Source organism: Peromyscus maniculatus, chromosome 11 (assembly GCF_049852395.1).
Source record: "Peromyscus maniculatus bairdii isolate BWxNUB_F1_BW_parent chromosome 11, HU_Pman_BW_mat_3.1, whole genome shotgun sequence".
In the NCBI taxonomy this organism is placed as follows: Eukaryota; Metazoa; Chordata; class Mammalia; order Rodentia; family Cricetidae; genus Peromyscus; species Peromyscus maniculatus.
In genome coordinates, this window is record NC_134862.1 from 100,991,001 (window position 1) to 101,009,187 (window position 18,187).

Consider the following 18,187-nt stretch of genomic DNA (forward strand, 5'->3'; position numbering starts at 1 on the left):
GAAAGAAAGAAAGAAAGAAAGAAAGAAAGAAAAGAAAAGAAACAATAACAACAACAAAAACTAAAGCCATAGGACAAGAGATTAATGCTGTGGGATGTCTTTCTGTACACTGTGAATATACATTGCTCTGATTGGTTGATAAAAAAGCTGCATTGGCCTATGGCAAGGCAGCTTAGAGTCAGGCGGGGAAAATCCAAGAGAGAGAGTGAAAGAGAAGGAGAGGCAGGAGACGCCATCCAGCTGTCCAGGGAGCAGCATGTAATGGGACGCAGGTAAATGTGGCGATACACAGATGAATAGAAATGGGTTAATTTAAGATAAGAGAGCTAGCTAGCAAGAGGTCTGCCCCAGGCCATACAGCTGGTAATTAATATAAGCCTTTGAGTGTTTATTTTATAATCGGCCGCAGGACTGTGGGGCCAGGTGGGACTGGAGAAACTTCTGGCTACAGATTAATGTTTAAAATTATGTGGGGCTGGAGAGATGGCTCAGAGGTTAAGAGCACTGGCAGCTTGTCCAGACGTCCTGAATTCAATTCTCAGCAACCACACGGTGGCTCACAACCATCCTTATGAGATCTGATGCCCTCTTCTGGCCTGCAGGCATACATGCAAGCAGAACACTGTATAATAAATAAATAAATAAATAAATAAATAAATAAATAAATAAATAAATCTTTTTTTTAAAAAAGAAAGAGGGTAAGAAACAATTCATTTAAAGAAAATGATTTCTTTAAACATTTTTATTTATTTTTAAATTTTAAATTTTAATATTTATTTGTGTATAAGTGTTTCGGTTGAATGTCTGTACACCCTGTGGGTGCCCAGGAGTCATCTCTCCAGCCCCTTGCTGGGATGATTTTAAACAGGCAGTGCCCTGGGATTTCTCTTCTTGCTTTTCGCTTACTCTGCCCTCCCACACCATGTACACCTGTAACATTTGAAAGTAAATACCCTCAACTGTTGAAAATCATGCATTGAAGTTGATTGCTTATAAATATGAACTTTAGATCACCATGTAGGCTGTTAAATTTTATGTTACTCATTGTTAAACTGTGTAAGGCAGACAAAAAAACTGCTGCAAATGTTACACTATTGTCCAGTGTTCTTAATATTTTTTAATATTATACTCCTCATCCATTTTTGTGTATTTTTTAATCATACTCACTGAGCTAGCTTTTGACTCTTATTGATAAACTATCTTAAATGCTATTTCTCTTTCGTTAGTAAATACCTTAGGTAGTTGCTTGTTATTTCTTGGGGTTTATTATTATTATTATTATTTTTTTTTTTTTGGTTTTTCGAGACAGGGTTTCTCTGAGTAGCTTTGCGCCTTTCCTGGAGCTCACTTGGTAGCCCAGGCTGGCCTCGAACTCACAGAGATCCGCCTGGCTCTGCCTCCCAAGTGCTGGGATTAAAGGCGTGCGCCGCCACCACCGCCCGGCAAGGGGTTTATTATTTTTATAGAATCTTGAGTTGATAGATTTCTTGAAAATTTCCTTAAAATGTTTGCTATGAGGCCAGGTATGCCAGCACACACCTGCAATCTTAGCACTTGGGAAGTGAGAGCAGGAAGATCCAAAGTTCAAGATCAGCATGAGCTTGTTGGCTAGTTGAAGTCCTTCGCTACAGGAGGTCTGTCTCAGAACAAGCAGAGAAGTTTGGTATGAAACATTACAAACACAAAGTCACAAAGCGATACCCAGCACCTCCCACTCTCCACACTGCCTCACACTAGCCTCAGGTTCAGTGACCCTCGTCTCTTACCTCTGAGCCATCCCTCCCCAGATGCTGGGCAGGATCCTCTCCCCCACCCATGACACTATTCTTGGGTGACTTCACCACTGGGGCACCTCCCGGGCTTCCATTCACAGAGGTGAAGAAATTTCCGAGGATTTGGTACTTCTCTGAGGAACTGTGCTCCAAATGCAGCATGCTCTCTGTAGCTACATCACCCATACTTCACTGGGACAGTCCACCTGCCTCTGAGAAGATGGCTACCGCAGGCCTAGGGTCGGGTGTGGAAACAACAGGTCAACTGAGAAATGCTAAAACTTTCCCCAGTTCAGTAGTTTTTTATTTTTTATTTTTTATTTTTATTTTTTTTTATTATGCCAGCTGTGGTGGTGCACACCTTTAATTCCAGCATTTGGGAGGCAGAGACAGGTAGATCTTTGAGCTTGAGGCCAGCCTGGTCTACAGATCAAGTTCCACGATAGCCAGGGCTACTTAGAGAAACAGTCCTGAAACAAAAACAAAACAAAAAGATCAAACCAAAACAAAAAGCTTATTCTATTTTTTTTAAGATTAAAAAAGTTATTTATGTGTGGGTGTTTTGCCTGCTTGTGTGTCTGTGTACCACCACATGTACGCCAGACCCACAGAGGCCAGAAAAGGGCACTTTATCCCCTGGAACTGGAGTTGTGCATGGTTGTGAGCCACCATGCAGGTGCTGGGAATTGAACCCAGGTTCTCTGGAAGAGCAACCAGTGCTCTTCACAGAGGCGCCTTCTATCTCCATGTTTGTTTAAGATTTGTTTTTACTTATGTGTATGTGTGTGCCTGTGCATCTGAGTACAGGTGGCTGTGGTAAGAGGTACAGGCAATTGTGAGCTCCCTGAAGTGGGTGTTGGGTCCTCTGCAACAGTTGTGTGTGTGTGTGTGTGTGTGTGTGTGTGTGTGTGTGCGCTCTCTCTCTCTCTCTCTCTCTCTCTCTCTCTCTCTCTCTCTCTCTCTCTCTCTCTCTCGTGTGCTTTTAATTGCTGAGTCATCATTTCTCCAATGGTACTGTAAATAGAACCTGGTTGTGAATATCTCGTCTCCCTGAAAACAGTCAGGGGTCAGAATTCAGAGCCATCAATATCACACTCTACTGTAACCCTTACATACCCTCCTTGAGGATACTAACTCCCTTTTGCCAACTGTATTTTCTCTTCATGAGGAATCAAGATTACATGAAAATGAAAATAAGAACTTTGTTATTTAGTGACGATAACTATTCAACACACAAGAGGAAAATATCTGTACATGGATCTACCTTTTTCAGAACAAAACCTACAACTTTTATTTTGTGAAAAAGCCCACTGTTTACTTTTCTGTTCTGTGGTCACTACTTTAGTGACGGAGGGACTCTGGACTCTAAGCAAACTACATCCCAACATTTATATGCAAGGGGGCTGGTTAAAATTCAAGGCCAATACTTTGATAGGTTCACTTTAAAATGTTTTCTGTATCAACTACTTAAAACTCCTTACAGTATGGGCTGGTCAGATGGCTCAGAGGGTAGGTAAAGGGGCTTGTACCAACCCTGACAACCTGCGTTTGATCCCCGATCTGAAAGGCAGGAGAACCTACTCCTAAAAGTTGTCCTCTGACCTCCACTGTCCTGGTAACTGTTTGTTTTTCAAAGCTCAACTCACAATATGATCCTCTACTTTAGAAGACACAGAGAAAGACCTTGGAGATTGGGATGGCTATTCTAGGTTGTCAATTTGACTACATCTGGAATGAACTACAATCCAGAAATGGACAGCACACCTGTGAGTTTTTTTGTTTGGGTGAAGCCACTTGTCTGGACCTCTGAGGTAGGAAGACACACAGCTTTGATCCGGATCAGAGGCAGGAAGACAACTTTAATCTGGACCACACCTTCTGCTGGAAGCTTTTGTTCTTTGCCTGCTTGTTCTTGCCTTGCTAGCACGTCCATTCCTTCACTGGCAGTGGAGCCTGCTTCTTCAGGATTTCAACATCTACTGAAGACCAATGGAGACATCCAGCCTCATGGACTGAGCAACTACTGGCTTCTTGGACTTACTGCTCACAGCTAGCCATTGGTGGATTAATTGTACTGCAGCCTGTAAGTTATTTGAATAAATTCCACACACACACACACACACACACACACACCTGACACAGAGACAAAGATTCATTCTGTAAGTTGCTGCTCTAGAGAACCCTGACAATACATAGATGAAATAGTGAACAAACCCACAGCATGCCCCCAGTCTGGCCTTGTGGACTAGAGATTGGGCTTCTGGATTATTCTGAGGTCACAGGTAGCCATCGCTGTACCAGAGCTCGCCAGCAGCCAGGGACGGTGTATTTCTAAGATGCACCTGTTCTGTCCTGTGGTGTGACTCTAGTGTCCTCACAGAAGAGACTGAGAGGGTTCCTGGACTCCCAGAAGTCAGTCAGGTAAGTTGTTTCTACTTAAAACCAGTATTTTATTTTATGTGTATGGGTGCTTTGCCTGCATGTATGTCTGTGCACATGAACGCAGTGCCCAGAGGCCAGGAGAGGGTGTCGGATCCCTTGGGACCTGAGTTACAGGTGGTTGTCAGCCACCATGTAGGTGCTAGAAATTGAAACTGTTCTCTGGAAGAGCAGCTAGTGGTCTTAACTGCTGAGCCATCTCTCCATCCCCATTTTTTTTTTCCTGAGAAAGGGTTTATCTCTATAGCCCTGGCTGTCCTGGAACTCTCTGTAGACCAGGTTGGCCTCCAGTTCATAGAGATCCACCTGCCTCTACTTCCCGAGTGCTGGAACTAAAGGCATGTGCCACTACTGCCTGGCCTGTGTTTTGTTTTTAAGATTCATTTTTAGTTATGTGTATCTGTGAGCACCTGTGTGAAGGTGTGTGCAGATGTGAATGCAGGTGTCCACAGGGGCCAGAGAGAGGGCATCAGATCCCCTGAGCTGGAGTTACAGGTGTTTGTGAGCCACTTGACATGGGCACTGGGAACTGAATTCAGGTTCTCTGGAAGAGGAACAAGTACTCTTAACCATTGAGCCATCTCTGCAGCCCCAAGTTCTGTTTCTTATACAGGTTGAGTGCCAATTGCAAGGTGCATGGCTGTCACCCGAGTGAGCTCTGAATGGCCCTTGGGCCATGACACTTGTCCTTCTGTGTGAAGAGCCAACTGTATACGAGCAATGGAGACGGCATAGCATGCTTTTCCAGTCAGAGCAGGTTGGCAGATGTCAGTCTCGGGCTTATTGAGTTGAAAGGCAGATCATGGCTTGTATTTACACACAACAGACCAGTAGTTCTCAACCTTCCTAACGCTGTGACCCTTTAACACAGTTCCTCATGTTGTGGTGACCCTCAACCATAAAATTATTTTCATTGCTACTTCATAACTGCAATTTTGCTTCTGTTATGAATTGTAATGTAATTATCTGTGTTTTCCAGTGGTCTTAGGTGACTCTTGTGAAAGGGTCGGTTGACCCACCCCCAAAGGAGTCACAACTCACAGGTTGAGAACCACCGCAGTAGACAGATACACAAAAATCTGGTCATTTCTGGTCACAGAGTACTCAGAACTCTGACAGGAAACTCCACAGGTTTCTACAAACACCCCCCCCTTTTTTTTTTGTCAATATATGAATTTAAAAGTTCTTCCAAAAGAACAATGTTTGGACAGCTGCTACCCATAGCAGATGGGATCCCCATTCTCCAATTTTCACATCTTCTCTATCATAATAAAGACTTTGCTTGTCTTCACACTAACTGTTACACAAATGTCACTTGGTTGAGTTTCATGAAACTGGTATAGTTGACCAAAGCGGATGGTTTTCATCTGGTTAACCCTAATGAGATCTGTACTTTGGTTCACTAAACATAACTGTCTGCACCTTCTGCTCTGTGTTGGTAGAGAGGGTGAAATGCTAACCCCATTGACCAGCTGTTACACAACTCTGAAAACTGTGCTTACAGTCTGCTAGTGAATCACAGAAAACAGAGACGTGATGCAGTTTTCAAGGATGTGGTACTTCCCTGAGGAACTGTGCTCCAAATGCAGCATACTGCCTATAGTTACATCACCCATACTTCACTAGGACAGCCTGCCTGCCTCCAAAAAGATGTCCACCACAAGACAGGGTTTCTCTGTGTAGCCTTGGCTGTCCTGGAACTTGCTCTGTAGACCAGGCTGGACTCAACCTCAGAGATCCACCTGCCTCTGCCTTCTGAGTGCTGGGATAAAAAGTGTGTGTGTGTGTGTGTGTGTGTGTGTGTGTGTGTGTGTGTGTGTGTGTGTACCGCCACTGCCAGTTTGTCAACTGGGAATTCTGCCTCTGAGCACTCAGTCACATTCAGTACTAGACATCCCGTGGCACTTCCCTAACATCAGTGAGAGAGAGAGGAGCCCCAGGCCTTACTGTCAAGATCATTATAATTTTCACAAGATATAAAAATATAAATAACAGCAATAGTCTAAGAGTTTTAAGTTTCAGACTGGGGCGGGATCCAGGAGAAAAAGATAACACTCAGATCTTAAAGGCAAAAGGCCAACACCAAAAGCACGTTCAGTCCAGAGGTCTGGGCTTCAACGATGTCGTCTGCCCCCTGTGCTTCTTTTCGGTTAATATTACAGATCCTCCAAGTCGGTTAAATCCACGGCCACTTTCAAGAACAGGGTGTCGTCTTTGATGTAGGTGTTCTTGGAATTCTCCAGAGTGGAGTGTGACACAAAGCGGGGACAGCCCGAGGCGATGTTCATCTCGCCGTCAGGCCTTCGGAAGCTGCTGCTGTTGGGGTCAGCTCTGAAGGTCTCCACAATGTGGTTCTTCTTGCCACTCTGGTCCAAAAGCATCAGGGTGACCCTCTGCCTGAACGGCCACTGTAACAGTGAGTCAAACTCACCCCTCATCACCACAAAGTACAGGGACAGGTGAGTCCCCTTCCCAGACCCATCGCCGTTCAGGTACGCTCTGGCACAGAGCCGGTAGCCGCAGCGGCTGGTGTAGAAGGGCTGGCTGAAGACCGACACTGTGTGTCCCTCCATGGCCTCCCTCTTCTTCACCTTGTAATCTGTCACCTTCCAGATGAGCTTGCCACTGTAGCAGGCGCCCTCCAGCAGCTTAAATCGCTCTTCGTTCTTATTCAGCTGTGCCTTGTGGATATTAATGTGTGCGTCATGCTTGCTGGTCTCCCCCTCCAGAACAACTGAAAGGAAACAGAACAGGAAGCTGCAGCCCGGGCTTGCTAGCCAAACAGTGCCAGTGAAACGCTGGCAAAGTGGAGCTAAGCACAGCATCCACACGGGTGCCGCACGCACGGGTACCACACACACGGGTACCGCACACATTACTAACACTAACTCAGTGGATGCCACCCCTTGGTAAGCTGACACCAAGCACACAGGGATGTGTCCTCTGACCCTGAAGCTTGCCTAAGTGTAAGACACACTGGGCATTCACCTCAAGTGAATTCTCATGCTCAGCCTTATGCTTAACTAGTGTGTGCATGGGTGTGATGAAAGTGTCTTTGCATTCGTGCATGTGTGTGTGCATGTGTGTGCATATAGAGGCCAGAGTTGATGTTGAGTGTCTTCCTCAATTGTCCTTTAGCCTTTGGGGCAGGTCTCTCACTGAACCAGTCCCTGCTGTTTCAGCGAGCTTGTCCTGGGGATCCTGTCTCAGACTCCAGGGCGCTAGGATTACAGGAGCTCTCAAGCTTACTCGGCATTCACAAGGCTCTAGGGATTCAAACTCCAGGCCATGTTTATGCAGGAAGAAATGCTTTATCCACTGAGTGATCTCCCCTGCCCCTATAATGCATTTTATACTAAAAAGCTTTATTATTATTATTATTATTGTGTGTGTGTGTGTGTGTGTGTGTGTGTGTGTGTGTGTGTGTGTGCAGGCACGTTTGTGCCATAGCATACCTGTGGAGGTCACAGGATAACTTTCAGTGGTTGGCTCTTACCCTCCACTATGTGGGCTCCAGAAGCCAAACTCTGGGTCTTGTGGTTTGAATGAGTTGTGTCCTTGGTCTCCAGTTGGTGGCTGTTTGGGGAGGATTAGAAGGGTGGCCTTGTTGGAGGAGGTGTGTCACTGGGCTTGAGGTTAGCGCTCTCTGCTTGCTGTTTGTGGATAGAAATGTGAGCTCTCAGCTGCCGCTCCAGCACATGCCTGCCTGCCTGCTGCCACGCTCCCTGTGTGCTGGTGATGGACTCTTATCCGTCTGTAAGCTGCCTCAGCCATGGTGTTTCATCACAGTGACAGAAAAGTAATTAACACACGGGTCATCTTGACTGCACAGCAGATCACCCGCTGTGCCATCTCACTGGCCCTGGTGTGCCTTTTAGCAGCCAAGTCCTCTCCTATCTATACCCAAGACAGCCAGGCATCCATTACCTCCCCCTTAACTTATTATTATCTCCCCCTGCTCTTGACAGTCATGGCTCCCTGCTCTTGGGACTGCCTGAGCTGTCTCAGGGCCTTGTCTGACTCCCCCACATCAGGGCGACCCTCGTTTTGGCCTAGGCAGCTTCACAAACAGGATTCAGCCAGTTTATCCCTGAGAGCTGGGCTGTGACCTGTTGGAGGTGTTAGCTGCTCTCACATCATGCAGGGAAGTCAGGAGAGAAGTGGACTGCCACACACCTAATCTCTGGTCACTGGCTTCCAGCAGGCTAATCTTCTGCTTCACGCTGTCGATGGCTTCCACCAGAGCCCGCAGGTCAGACCTGTTTTGCTGCTGGTTGACGGTTTGTAGCAGCTGCCGCACCTGCGCCTCCAGCCACGCCGACTTGTCAATGTGACTGGTCAGAGTCTGGCAGTGCAAAAAGATTTGGAAATCAGATTTGGAAATTAGACAATAAATTCATCATTTGTTAAGACTGAATTTTAATGCAAATATTTCACATATTATCCACCAATGAAAAGAAAGCGACACAGTCCAGAGAGAAAATTCACCAGCCCCTGCCTTTCCCCCTCCTCGCCCATCTGAACGCTTCTGGTGAATCTCGGAGCTTTTCTTAATGTGTCTGAAGTCCCCTTCCACTTACATACGTGTTCTCTGGCTGTCACTCCTCTGGCCTTAGCATGTCCTTCCCTGAGAAGCCATTCTCCCAGCTCCCCTCTGTAAGGAAGCTGAGACGGACCAGGCCCCTGCTCTGGCCCAGGCAGAGCAGGACATGGTCTGGAAGAGGCCTACATGCTCCATGGCTCTCTCAGATGGAGGGCATTCATCTGTCTGCCTTGCCCATGCAGTCTTAATTCCACACTGCTCGTCTGTTTAGAAACATGCCAGGACTAATAGTATGATAGGCTTTTTTCTGGACATGTTCACACATGCATATATGCACACACATCTGAACATACATATGCACAGCACATACAGCACATGTAGAACATATGCATATATGTATACATATATGATGTACTGGATAAGTAGAGTTTATGTGGCCCAGATTTTCCGGAACAAAACAAATTTCAAATACATTGCCCATATTATATAATCTTAAATTTTTCCACTGCAAATCTCATAATGAGAACTTTTATCTATTAGAAATCTGCTTGTGATTATCTAACATTTGTGATCCACCAAGTGATTTTTTTTATATTTTATTTTAGTGAGGTTTAACACATGCTCTTCCAAGGGTAATTAATGATTTTGCTTTCTTGTCTTCAAAATGCAGAACTATGTTCTCAATGTGTCTCAATCAGGGAAATTAACCCAACATGAATCAAAACTCTGATTTTCATACATACTATGAAAGTATGGTATAAATGTTACATGTACCAACATTGGTCAATACACTGGGTCATGAAAGCAGTGCTGTTACTATCAGAGGCCGGCCACAGCACATGCAGCATTCTTTCTGGAGATGCATGCCGCACAGCCAGGGGAGCGCAGAGTGCCAGAAACAGCGACTGGGACAAGGAGTTCCAGGGACGGGGGCTGTGCGGGTGCTGCTGGCGCCCCTGACTCTGGCGCCCCCTGACTCTGGCGCCCCCTGACTCTGGTGTCCCCTTGACTCCGGCATCCCTGACTCTGGCATCCCTGACTCTGGCACCCCTGACTCTGGCACCCCTGACTCTGGTGTCCCCTGACTCTGGCACCCCTGACTCTGGTGTCCCCTGACTCTGGCACCCCTGACTCTGGCGCCCCTGACTCTGGTGTCCCCTTGACTCCGGCATCCCTGACTCTGGCACCCCTGACTCTGGCACCCCTGACTCTGGTGTCCCCTGACTCTGGCACCCCTGACTCTGGTGTCCCCTGACTCTGGCACCCCTGACTCTGGCACCCCTGACTCTGGCACCCCCTGACTCTGGCACCCCTGACTCTGGCACCCCCTGACTCTGGTGCCCCTGACTCTGGCGTCCCCTGACTCTGGCACCCCTGACTCTGGTGCTCCCTGACTCTGGCACCCCCTGACTCTGGTGCCCCCTGACTCTGGCACCCCCTGACTCTGGCGCCCCCTGACTCTGGCACCCCTGACTCTGGCACCCCTGACTCTGGTGTCCCCTGACTCTGGCACCCCTGACTCTGGCACCCCTGACTCTGGCACCCCCTGACTCTGGCACCCCTGACTCTGGCACCCCCTGACTCTGGTGCCCCTGACTCTGGCGTCCCCTGACTCTGGCACCCCTGACTCTGGTGCTCCCTGACTCTGGCACCCCCTGACTCTGGTGCCCCCTGACTCTGGCACCCCTGACTCTGGCACCCCCTGACTCTGGCACCCCTGACTCTGGCACCCCCTGACTCTGGTGCCCCTGACTCTGGCGTCCCCTGACTCTGGCACCCCTGACTCTGGCGCCCCCTGACTCTGGCACCCCTGACTCTGGCACCCCCTGACTCTGGCACCCCCTGACTCTGGCGGCCCCTGACTCTGGTAACCCCTGACTCTGGTACCCCCTGACTCTGGCACCCCTGACTCTGGTGCCCCTGACTCTGGTACCCCCTGACTCTGGCACCCCCTGACTCTGGTGCCCCTGACTCTGGCACCCCTGACTCTGGTGCACCCCTGACTCTGGCATCCCTGACTCTGGCACCCCTGACTCTGGTGCCCCTGACTCTGGCACCCCCTGACTCTGGCGGCCCCTGACTCTGGCACCCCTGACTCTGGCGCCCCCTGACTCTGGTGCCCCTGACTCTGGCGCCCCTGACTCTGGCGCCCCCTGACTCTGGTGCCCCTGACTCTGGCACCCTCTGACTCTGGCGCCCCTGACTCTGGCGCCCCTGACTCTGGCACCCCCTGACTCTGGCACCCTAACTCTGGCACCCCTGACTCTGGTACCCCCTGATTCTGGTGCCCCTGACTCTGGCGCCCCTGACTCTGGTGTCCCCTGACTCTGGCACCCTAACTCTAGCACCCCTGACTCTGGTACCCCCTGACTCTGGTGCCCCTGACTCTGGCACCCCCTGATTCTGGTGCCCCTGACTCTGGCACCCCCTGATTCTGGTGCCCCTGACTCTAGCAGCACTCCTACGCATTTGATATGGTTTCCATTTAAAACATTAAGAGGAAAACCCCAGTGAGGGGCTTCAGCCAGCAGGGCTGACTGAAAGCAGGTCACAGCTTTGAATGGAAAAACCAGGTCTCACCTGGATGTTTTCTTGCTTTAAAGGATTTATATTAGCTTATTTTATGTGTGAGTGTTTTGCCTGCATGTATGTCTGTGCATACTGTATGCGCTTGGTGTCTGCAGAGGTCAGAATTGGGTATTGGATGCTCTGGAACTGGAATCATGGATGGTTGTGAACTACCACCATGTGGGTGGTAATTGAACCCAGGGAATTGAACCTGGGAATTGAACCCGGGTCCACTGCAAGAGCAGCAAGTGCTCTTACCTGCTGAGCCACGTCTCTAGCCCTTCTTTTCTTTTAAAAAAAATATTTATTTTATGTGTGTGTGTGTGTGTGTGTGTGTGTGTGTGTGTGTGTGTGTGTGCCTGAGTATATCTGTATGCACCACGTGTATGCAGGAGCCTGTGCAGACCAGAAGAGAGAATCGTTTCCTCTAAATTGGAGTTACAGGTGGCTGTGAGCCGCTGAGTCAGCACTTTCAACCCCTGCGTGTCTGTCCAGCCCTTACCTGGACGTTTGAGAGGAAACTTCCATTTCTACCAAACATCTGTGTAAACTGCTTAAACTCCTTTTCAAACTTCTTCACGGTGTCCGCCAGCTGCTGGATCTTGCTTTCTTTCTGTTCGAGACTCTGATATAATTCAGAGATCTAGTAACAGGCAAGTGAACAAGGAGAGACGAGTCATTAATTGCATTCACACAGGCTCATGGGGTAACATTTTCTAGAGGGAAACGGTACATGTGCATTTCCAGGGCAGTGTTGATGGGCAGAGTCCCACGTAATTCAAGAAAGTATTTGCAGGTAGTCTCTAAAATCAGACCCATAGACTGTGCCATCCCTGACCTGCGGTGATGGCCAGCCAGTCGGGGTGTCACGTGGCTGGACTCGATACACTGCCTTGGTGCACTCTTTCATTGCTCGCTGTCAGACAGACACCTGTCAGCGCCTCACCGAATTCCTGCCAGCTCTGTCTCTGCCCTTCGTCCCCAAAGAGCCCCCTCGGGTAACTGTCAGCTCACAAGCAAGTGGAGCCAAACTAGGTGAGCACTGCTAAACTTAGACACCACAATCAATCTGTGTGTGCACACACGCATGTCTGCAGCTTCCTCTGCTGCTCTGGACCTCCCCCTTGAGACGGTCTCTCACCGAGCCTGGACTTGGGCTGCCCGCCCTCCACTCAGGTCCTCAGGCTTGTGCAGCAAGTGCTCTTCTTACTCACTCAGCCACCCTGCCAGCCCAGAATTTGTAATCTATGTGAGGGAGACGACCAGAAACCTAAGAGTCATCCCAGTCTGAACGCGGGCCAACTTCCACTCACAACATTACACACAGAAAAGCTCTTACAGCCAGTTCTCACTTCGTCTCATTTGTGTGTTTGTTTGGTTTCTGGTTTTTGAGAGTCTGTGGCCCAGGCTGACCTGGAACCAGCTACATAGCTCGGGTGACCGAGCCTTCTTGCCTCCACTTTCCAAGTGCTGGAATTTCAGGTGTACCACACACATACACATGCACACATACAGACAGACAGACAGACAGACAGACAGATGATACAACACACACACACACACACACACACACACACACACACAGACTCACTCACATCACACACAGACACACAGACTCACTCACACACATCACTCACACACACACACACACACACACACACACACACTCACACACATCACACTTGTCCTATCTGTTCAGCAATCACAGTTTTTATCAATTCTTTCCTAGGCTGTGACGCTTCACACCTGATCCCACCCTGAGACCTTCCCTCACACAGGAGTGTTCCCTCCATGGAAGCTGGGATCATCCTGGATCTCACAGCAGCTGTATGGAGCCTGGTACCAGTTGGTGCTGGGAAAATATCTCCAGTTCATACTCCTTATCACAACCAACAACACCAAGAGACAAATCTGGTCTTCTATTTCCCCTGTTTCAACGTCTCCAGTGGCTTTTTTTTTTTTTTTCTAAAGGAAACTGGAGGCTCTATATCTTCTGACACCCTTGTGGCTTCACACTCATTTCTCACCCATGTGCATCCTGTCCAACAAGACGGCACAGCACCTAGTTAACCATGTGCATCCGGCAAGACTGCTCAGTGCCTGCTTCTACCAGGGGACTTCCCTCATCCAGAATTACCTTTTCAGTGCAGCCGCTCAAAGGCACCGCCTCTGGGAATATCGCCTTACCCCCATCACCCACCCAGGCCCTCCCAGTCCCATCGATACCCACCCGTAGCTCCTTCATCCCCCCCACAACTCGCTCTTAGTGTTGTTTTGTCCTTTTCCTCCACTAGAGTGCTTGCCGAGACTCACTCCTTTATTCTCTGGACCCAGCGCGATCCCTTAGAGGGAAGACACTGGATGCGTGTTTGACGAATGACGGACAAATGGCCAGGAGGCTCACCTGGCAGTCCCCCCACCCCAACCCCTGCTTCTAACCGGCTCCTGTTCTCCTGGTGCCCATCTCAGTCGATACCATCCAGGTTCTCTGCCTCCTAAGCATCCACTTCAGCCTCAGAATGCCTCCATGCTGTCTGCAGTCCACTGGTGCAGGGGTGGCTCCCACCACCATTTCCAGCTCTCCATTCCCCTCCATACTGAAATGCTTCTTGTGTGCCAGGCACTATCCTGAGAGTGCAAACGCATTCCCCCGCTCCATCTACCACATCCCATTTACAAATGAGGAACCGGTGGGGGGAGGGGCCGAGAAGTGAAGCAGGTGGGTGTGTAGCCTGCAGGCTCAGGCCTTCCGGCTCCAGCACCCTCACTATCAGCCTCTGACACGCTATTCCCTTTTCGTAAAGATAATAGGTAATTGTACCTATTTTAAAGGAAATGCCACTCTATTACATGTTTAACAAGCCAAACACTGAAACACATTAGTTCTAACTTTTGACCTTAAATCCCTTTTGAAACAAGGCAGAGTATGCATAAGTAAAACAATACCTGAACACACAGTGTCAGGTTTACACAGAAAGTCACTGCTGTCTTGATCATCACTGTGTCTCACTCGGGAGTTCAGGCACTCGACTACTCCATTTCCTTAAACTACAGCACCCTTTATGCCAGCCTGTCTGGGCACACGCCCTGCTCCTGCACACTCTCTTTCCCTTCAGTGTCAGCCTGGGGAGCTGGCGAGACGGCTCAGTAGTTAAGAACACGTACTGCTCTTGCAGAGGAGCTGAGTTCAGTTTCTAGAACCCATGTTGGGCAGCTCCCAGCTGCCTCTACTCCAGACCTGACACCCTCTTCCAGCCTCCCCATACACCTTCACTCATGCACACATTCCCCATACACATAATTAAAAATAAAGCAAACAAGGGTACAGCTTGGGTGTTCTACCCTGAGAAGCCTTCCACAGTTTTCCCAGAGTGCCTTGCTGCAGCCTCCGTATCCCACACAGCATTATTGTGTTCCAGAAGGCACAGCCACTCATCTATTCGTATTTCCATGATTCTTCACGGAGAGGCTATGTCTTCTGTGACTCAGTGTCCCTAACAATGAACCCTATACCTTGCATGTACTGTCTGTTCAATCAGTGGATGTATGCATAGGGAGAATATAAAGAACCCGCAGTTCCCAGGCAGCAGGGCCTGTGACCAGTTACTGCTGAGTCAGGATTTCTAATTTTCTCCTGGCTGTGACCCTGAAAAGCACACTCCCACTGTGACGTGGAATTGGACATCACAAAATAATCTGCAGTGGTAAACTTCTTCTCTGACAGCAGGCCTGAAAAGTCTTCCAAAATGGTCCTGCAACATAATTAACTTCCATAATAACTGCTCCTTAGCGCCAGCCTTTATGGATGCTGTGAGCGCTTCAGGAACCATGACAGGCTTGACAGCCAGGGTCAGTGAGTGTGTATGAAGTTAGTATGTGTTTATTGGGTTACAAAGCTTCTCTAGGGCAGCTTAGCTCTACATCAAAGTTCATGAAGCCCATAGTACTTAGAACAGACCTTCGACTACTGTAATGCTCTGACTGATCTAATTTTAAAATATCAAACAGTTGGTAGGTGCTCGGTAAGGATGAAGGGGATGTGCAAAGGCTCTGGAGTGGATGGGAAGCCACTGAGAGCACTGGCTTGAGATCCAGTTTGCCACTTACAGGCTACAGACTTCAGGCTTCTTTGATCTTAGTTCATCTGCAGGAGGTGATAAACCCAAAGAACTCAAAGGCACCTTCCAGCTCAAAGGTTCTATAACATCAAGGGCGTAACTGGCCACTAGTAGAAAAGCATGTGCCTTCAATCAGCTTACACGGAACCGGAGAGAGCATGAAAAAAACATAGCAGCTAAGTGTCAGCGATTGCCCTGCACCTTCCCACGTGGCCCCACGACTCACCTGCTGTTCTAGTCGGAAGTTCTTCTCTAAAACCAGAAGCATGTGGTCCCGCAGGGCTGCCTGCTCATGCTCCTGCAAGTTCCCCCTCTTGCCCTTCAATACGAAGCAAAAGTGAAGTCCAGTTATTGAGAAGCTCCCCAAACGAGGCAGGTGACAGGTACGCGCTTAACACAGAACCTCAGCAACTTGGCCAACTTAGTTTCCCTGTGCACTTTTTTCTAGAGAGATGCAGGAAAAATGACTCCACTGGGTCCTTTCTCAGCTTTAGAATTCTCCAGCAGCCAGGACCAAACAAGCTTACAGGACAATGAACCAGGCTGCTATCAAAACTCCACTGCTGACTTTCTTCCTGCCTTGGTGCAGGCATAGCCACCACTCAACTATCCCCAGGCATGGTCTCCACCACTCAGCCATGCCCATGCATGGTCTCCACCACTCAGCCATGCCCATGCATGGTCTCCACCACTCAGCTATGCCCATGCATGGTCTCCACCACTCAGCCATCCCCATGCATGGTCTCCACCACTCAGCTATGCCCATGCATGGTCTCCACCACTCAGCTATGCCCATGCATGGTATGCATGGTCTCCACCACTCAGCCATCCCCATGCATGGTCTCCACCACTCAGCCATCCCCAGGCATGGTCTCCACCACTCAACCATGCCCATGCATGGTCTCCACCACTCTCAGCCATGCCCATGCATGGTCTCTACCACTCAGCTATGCCCATGCATGGTCTCCACCACTCAGCTATTCCCATGCATGGTCTCCACCACTCAACTATCCCCATGCATGGTCTCCACCACTCAGCTATGCCCATGCATGGTCTCTCTACCACTCAGCCATCCCCATGCATGGTCTCTCCACCACTCAGCTATCCCCAAGCATAGTCTCTGCAGACTGGTTTTAAGCCTGGGCCAGCTCCCCAGAGCACATTTCTATATGCCCTGTTGCAGGGGGCAGAGAGCCTGCAGCCTGCTTTTAATTTTGGCCTGTGCAAATTTGTTGCACTCGGAGTCACACATTTGAGAGAAGGAATGGTTACATCTCCCCTGACAGTTACACTGCTATTGGCTGACAGGCTACTGCTAATAAAAGCAAAGATCCATATTCCCCTATGTTTCTAGGCGAACATACGTCCTCAGCTTCCCTTCAGTGGAGGGCTGGAACCTTGCTCCAAGGAAGGTTCCAGAGAACAACTCCCCTACCAACCCTCAGCTCTTGACACTGAGGTTAGCACCAGAACACAGCTCAGCTGGAGGCGGAGCCTGACTGTAAAGTCTTTTCAGCACTAGATGCAATGCTGCCACAGCACCCTAAGAGGTAAACCCTGACCCTTCTGCAGCTAACATAACCACAGGTTCTCCCAATCTATTTCAAGGCTCCTACTGATAGACATGGTGGGATGGCGCTAGGGATTAACCAGCAAGCTCTTAATGTCTCTACCACTGACTAGTCAAATTTTAATTTATTTTTTAAACTAAAAAATGTACTTATGTTAAAAATATAATTGGGGTAATTAGACTCATAGAATATACAGGTTATATTCAGCATGATGTTTCAGCTTCTATTCTGAACAAATGGAATCTGCCAAAAGGCCTGAAGTAGAGGTCAAACTTTGTTCTCTCTATTTTATTTTATACAACTTACTAATTATTTTAAAGCTGTTTAAATATATTGAAACTTATTTTAAAGCATGATTTCAAATCACTTTATTTCAGCAATTTCTTTCCCCAGTGCTAGGAATTTAACTCAATGCCTCCTTCATATCTGCCAGGCAGGTATTCCACTATGGAGCTATGCCCACAGCCTCAGATCTCTTTGTTTCAAAACATTTAGTGATATACAGTGGTACCATAAACCCAGAAATCACGGGAAGGATGACTCTGAAGAGTTCCTAACCCTGGTAGACACAACAGAGCAGAATCAGAAAGAATTACTGCCATGGTTGGATTTATGTGACAACCTGGTTAGGCTATGTTCAATGACAACTAGTCTAGGTGTGGACATGATTACAACTGGTCAACCTTAGGTAAAGATGACCCAACTATAATGTGGGTGGGCCTTGTCCAGTCAGCTGAAGGCCTAGGTGCAGACTTCTCATGACCTCAACACAGAAACTCCAGTCTGAGAGTTCAGTCTGCTGATCTGCAGATGTGGGGCACATGAATCCCACAGCAGCAGAATGAGTCTCCCTACACATCTGTATGAACAGATACATGAACATAACATATACATGTGCAAATATGTATGCATGTAGGAGTTCTGTTTCTCTGGAAAGCCCTAATTCCATTGTAGTCCTAAAGCTCTAGTGTCCTTCTGCCCTTCTGTATCCTGAATAGAGTTAAAAAATAAAATGAACTCACCAGTGAATTACAGAGGCGGAGATGAAGATGACCCAAACCTTACCTTGACAGTACAGCCGTAGTGCTTAAAGGGACAGTCTTGTTCGGCCTCAGGACACACAGTGAGGTGTTCGTTCACCTACAAAATGGGACAGCCTATGCTGTGGGAACGCAC

General features: G+C 48.4%; 1 protein-coding gene across 1 annotated transcript in view; it reads right to left on the minus strand.

Moving 5' to 3' along the window:
- Positions 1-6,154: 6,154 nt before the first annotated feature.
- Positions 6,155-18,187, minus strand: part of Traf5 (TNF receptor associated factor 5) — a 42,981-nt gene continuing 30,948 nt past the window's right edge. The window contains exons 7-11 of the mRNA XM_042258869.2: positions 18,077-18,151; positions 15,667-15,759; positions 11,825-11,965; positions 8,388-8,556; positions 6,155-6,945 (exon numbers count right to left, since the gene is read on the minus strand). Coding sequence (XP_042114803.2) covers positions 6,368-6,945; positions 8,388-8,556; positions 11,825-11,965; positions 15,667-15,759; positions 18,077-18,151 — 1,056 coding nt within the window. The 3' untranslated portion in view covers positions 6,155-6,367. The remainder of the gene's footprint in view (positions 6,946-8,387; positions 8,557-11,824; positions 11,966-15,666; positions 15,760-18,076; positions 18,152-18,187) is intronic.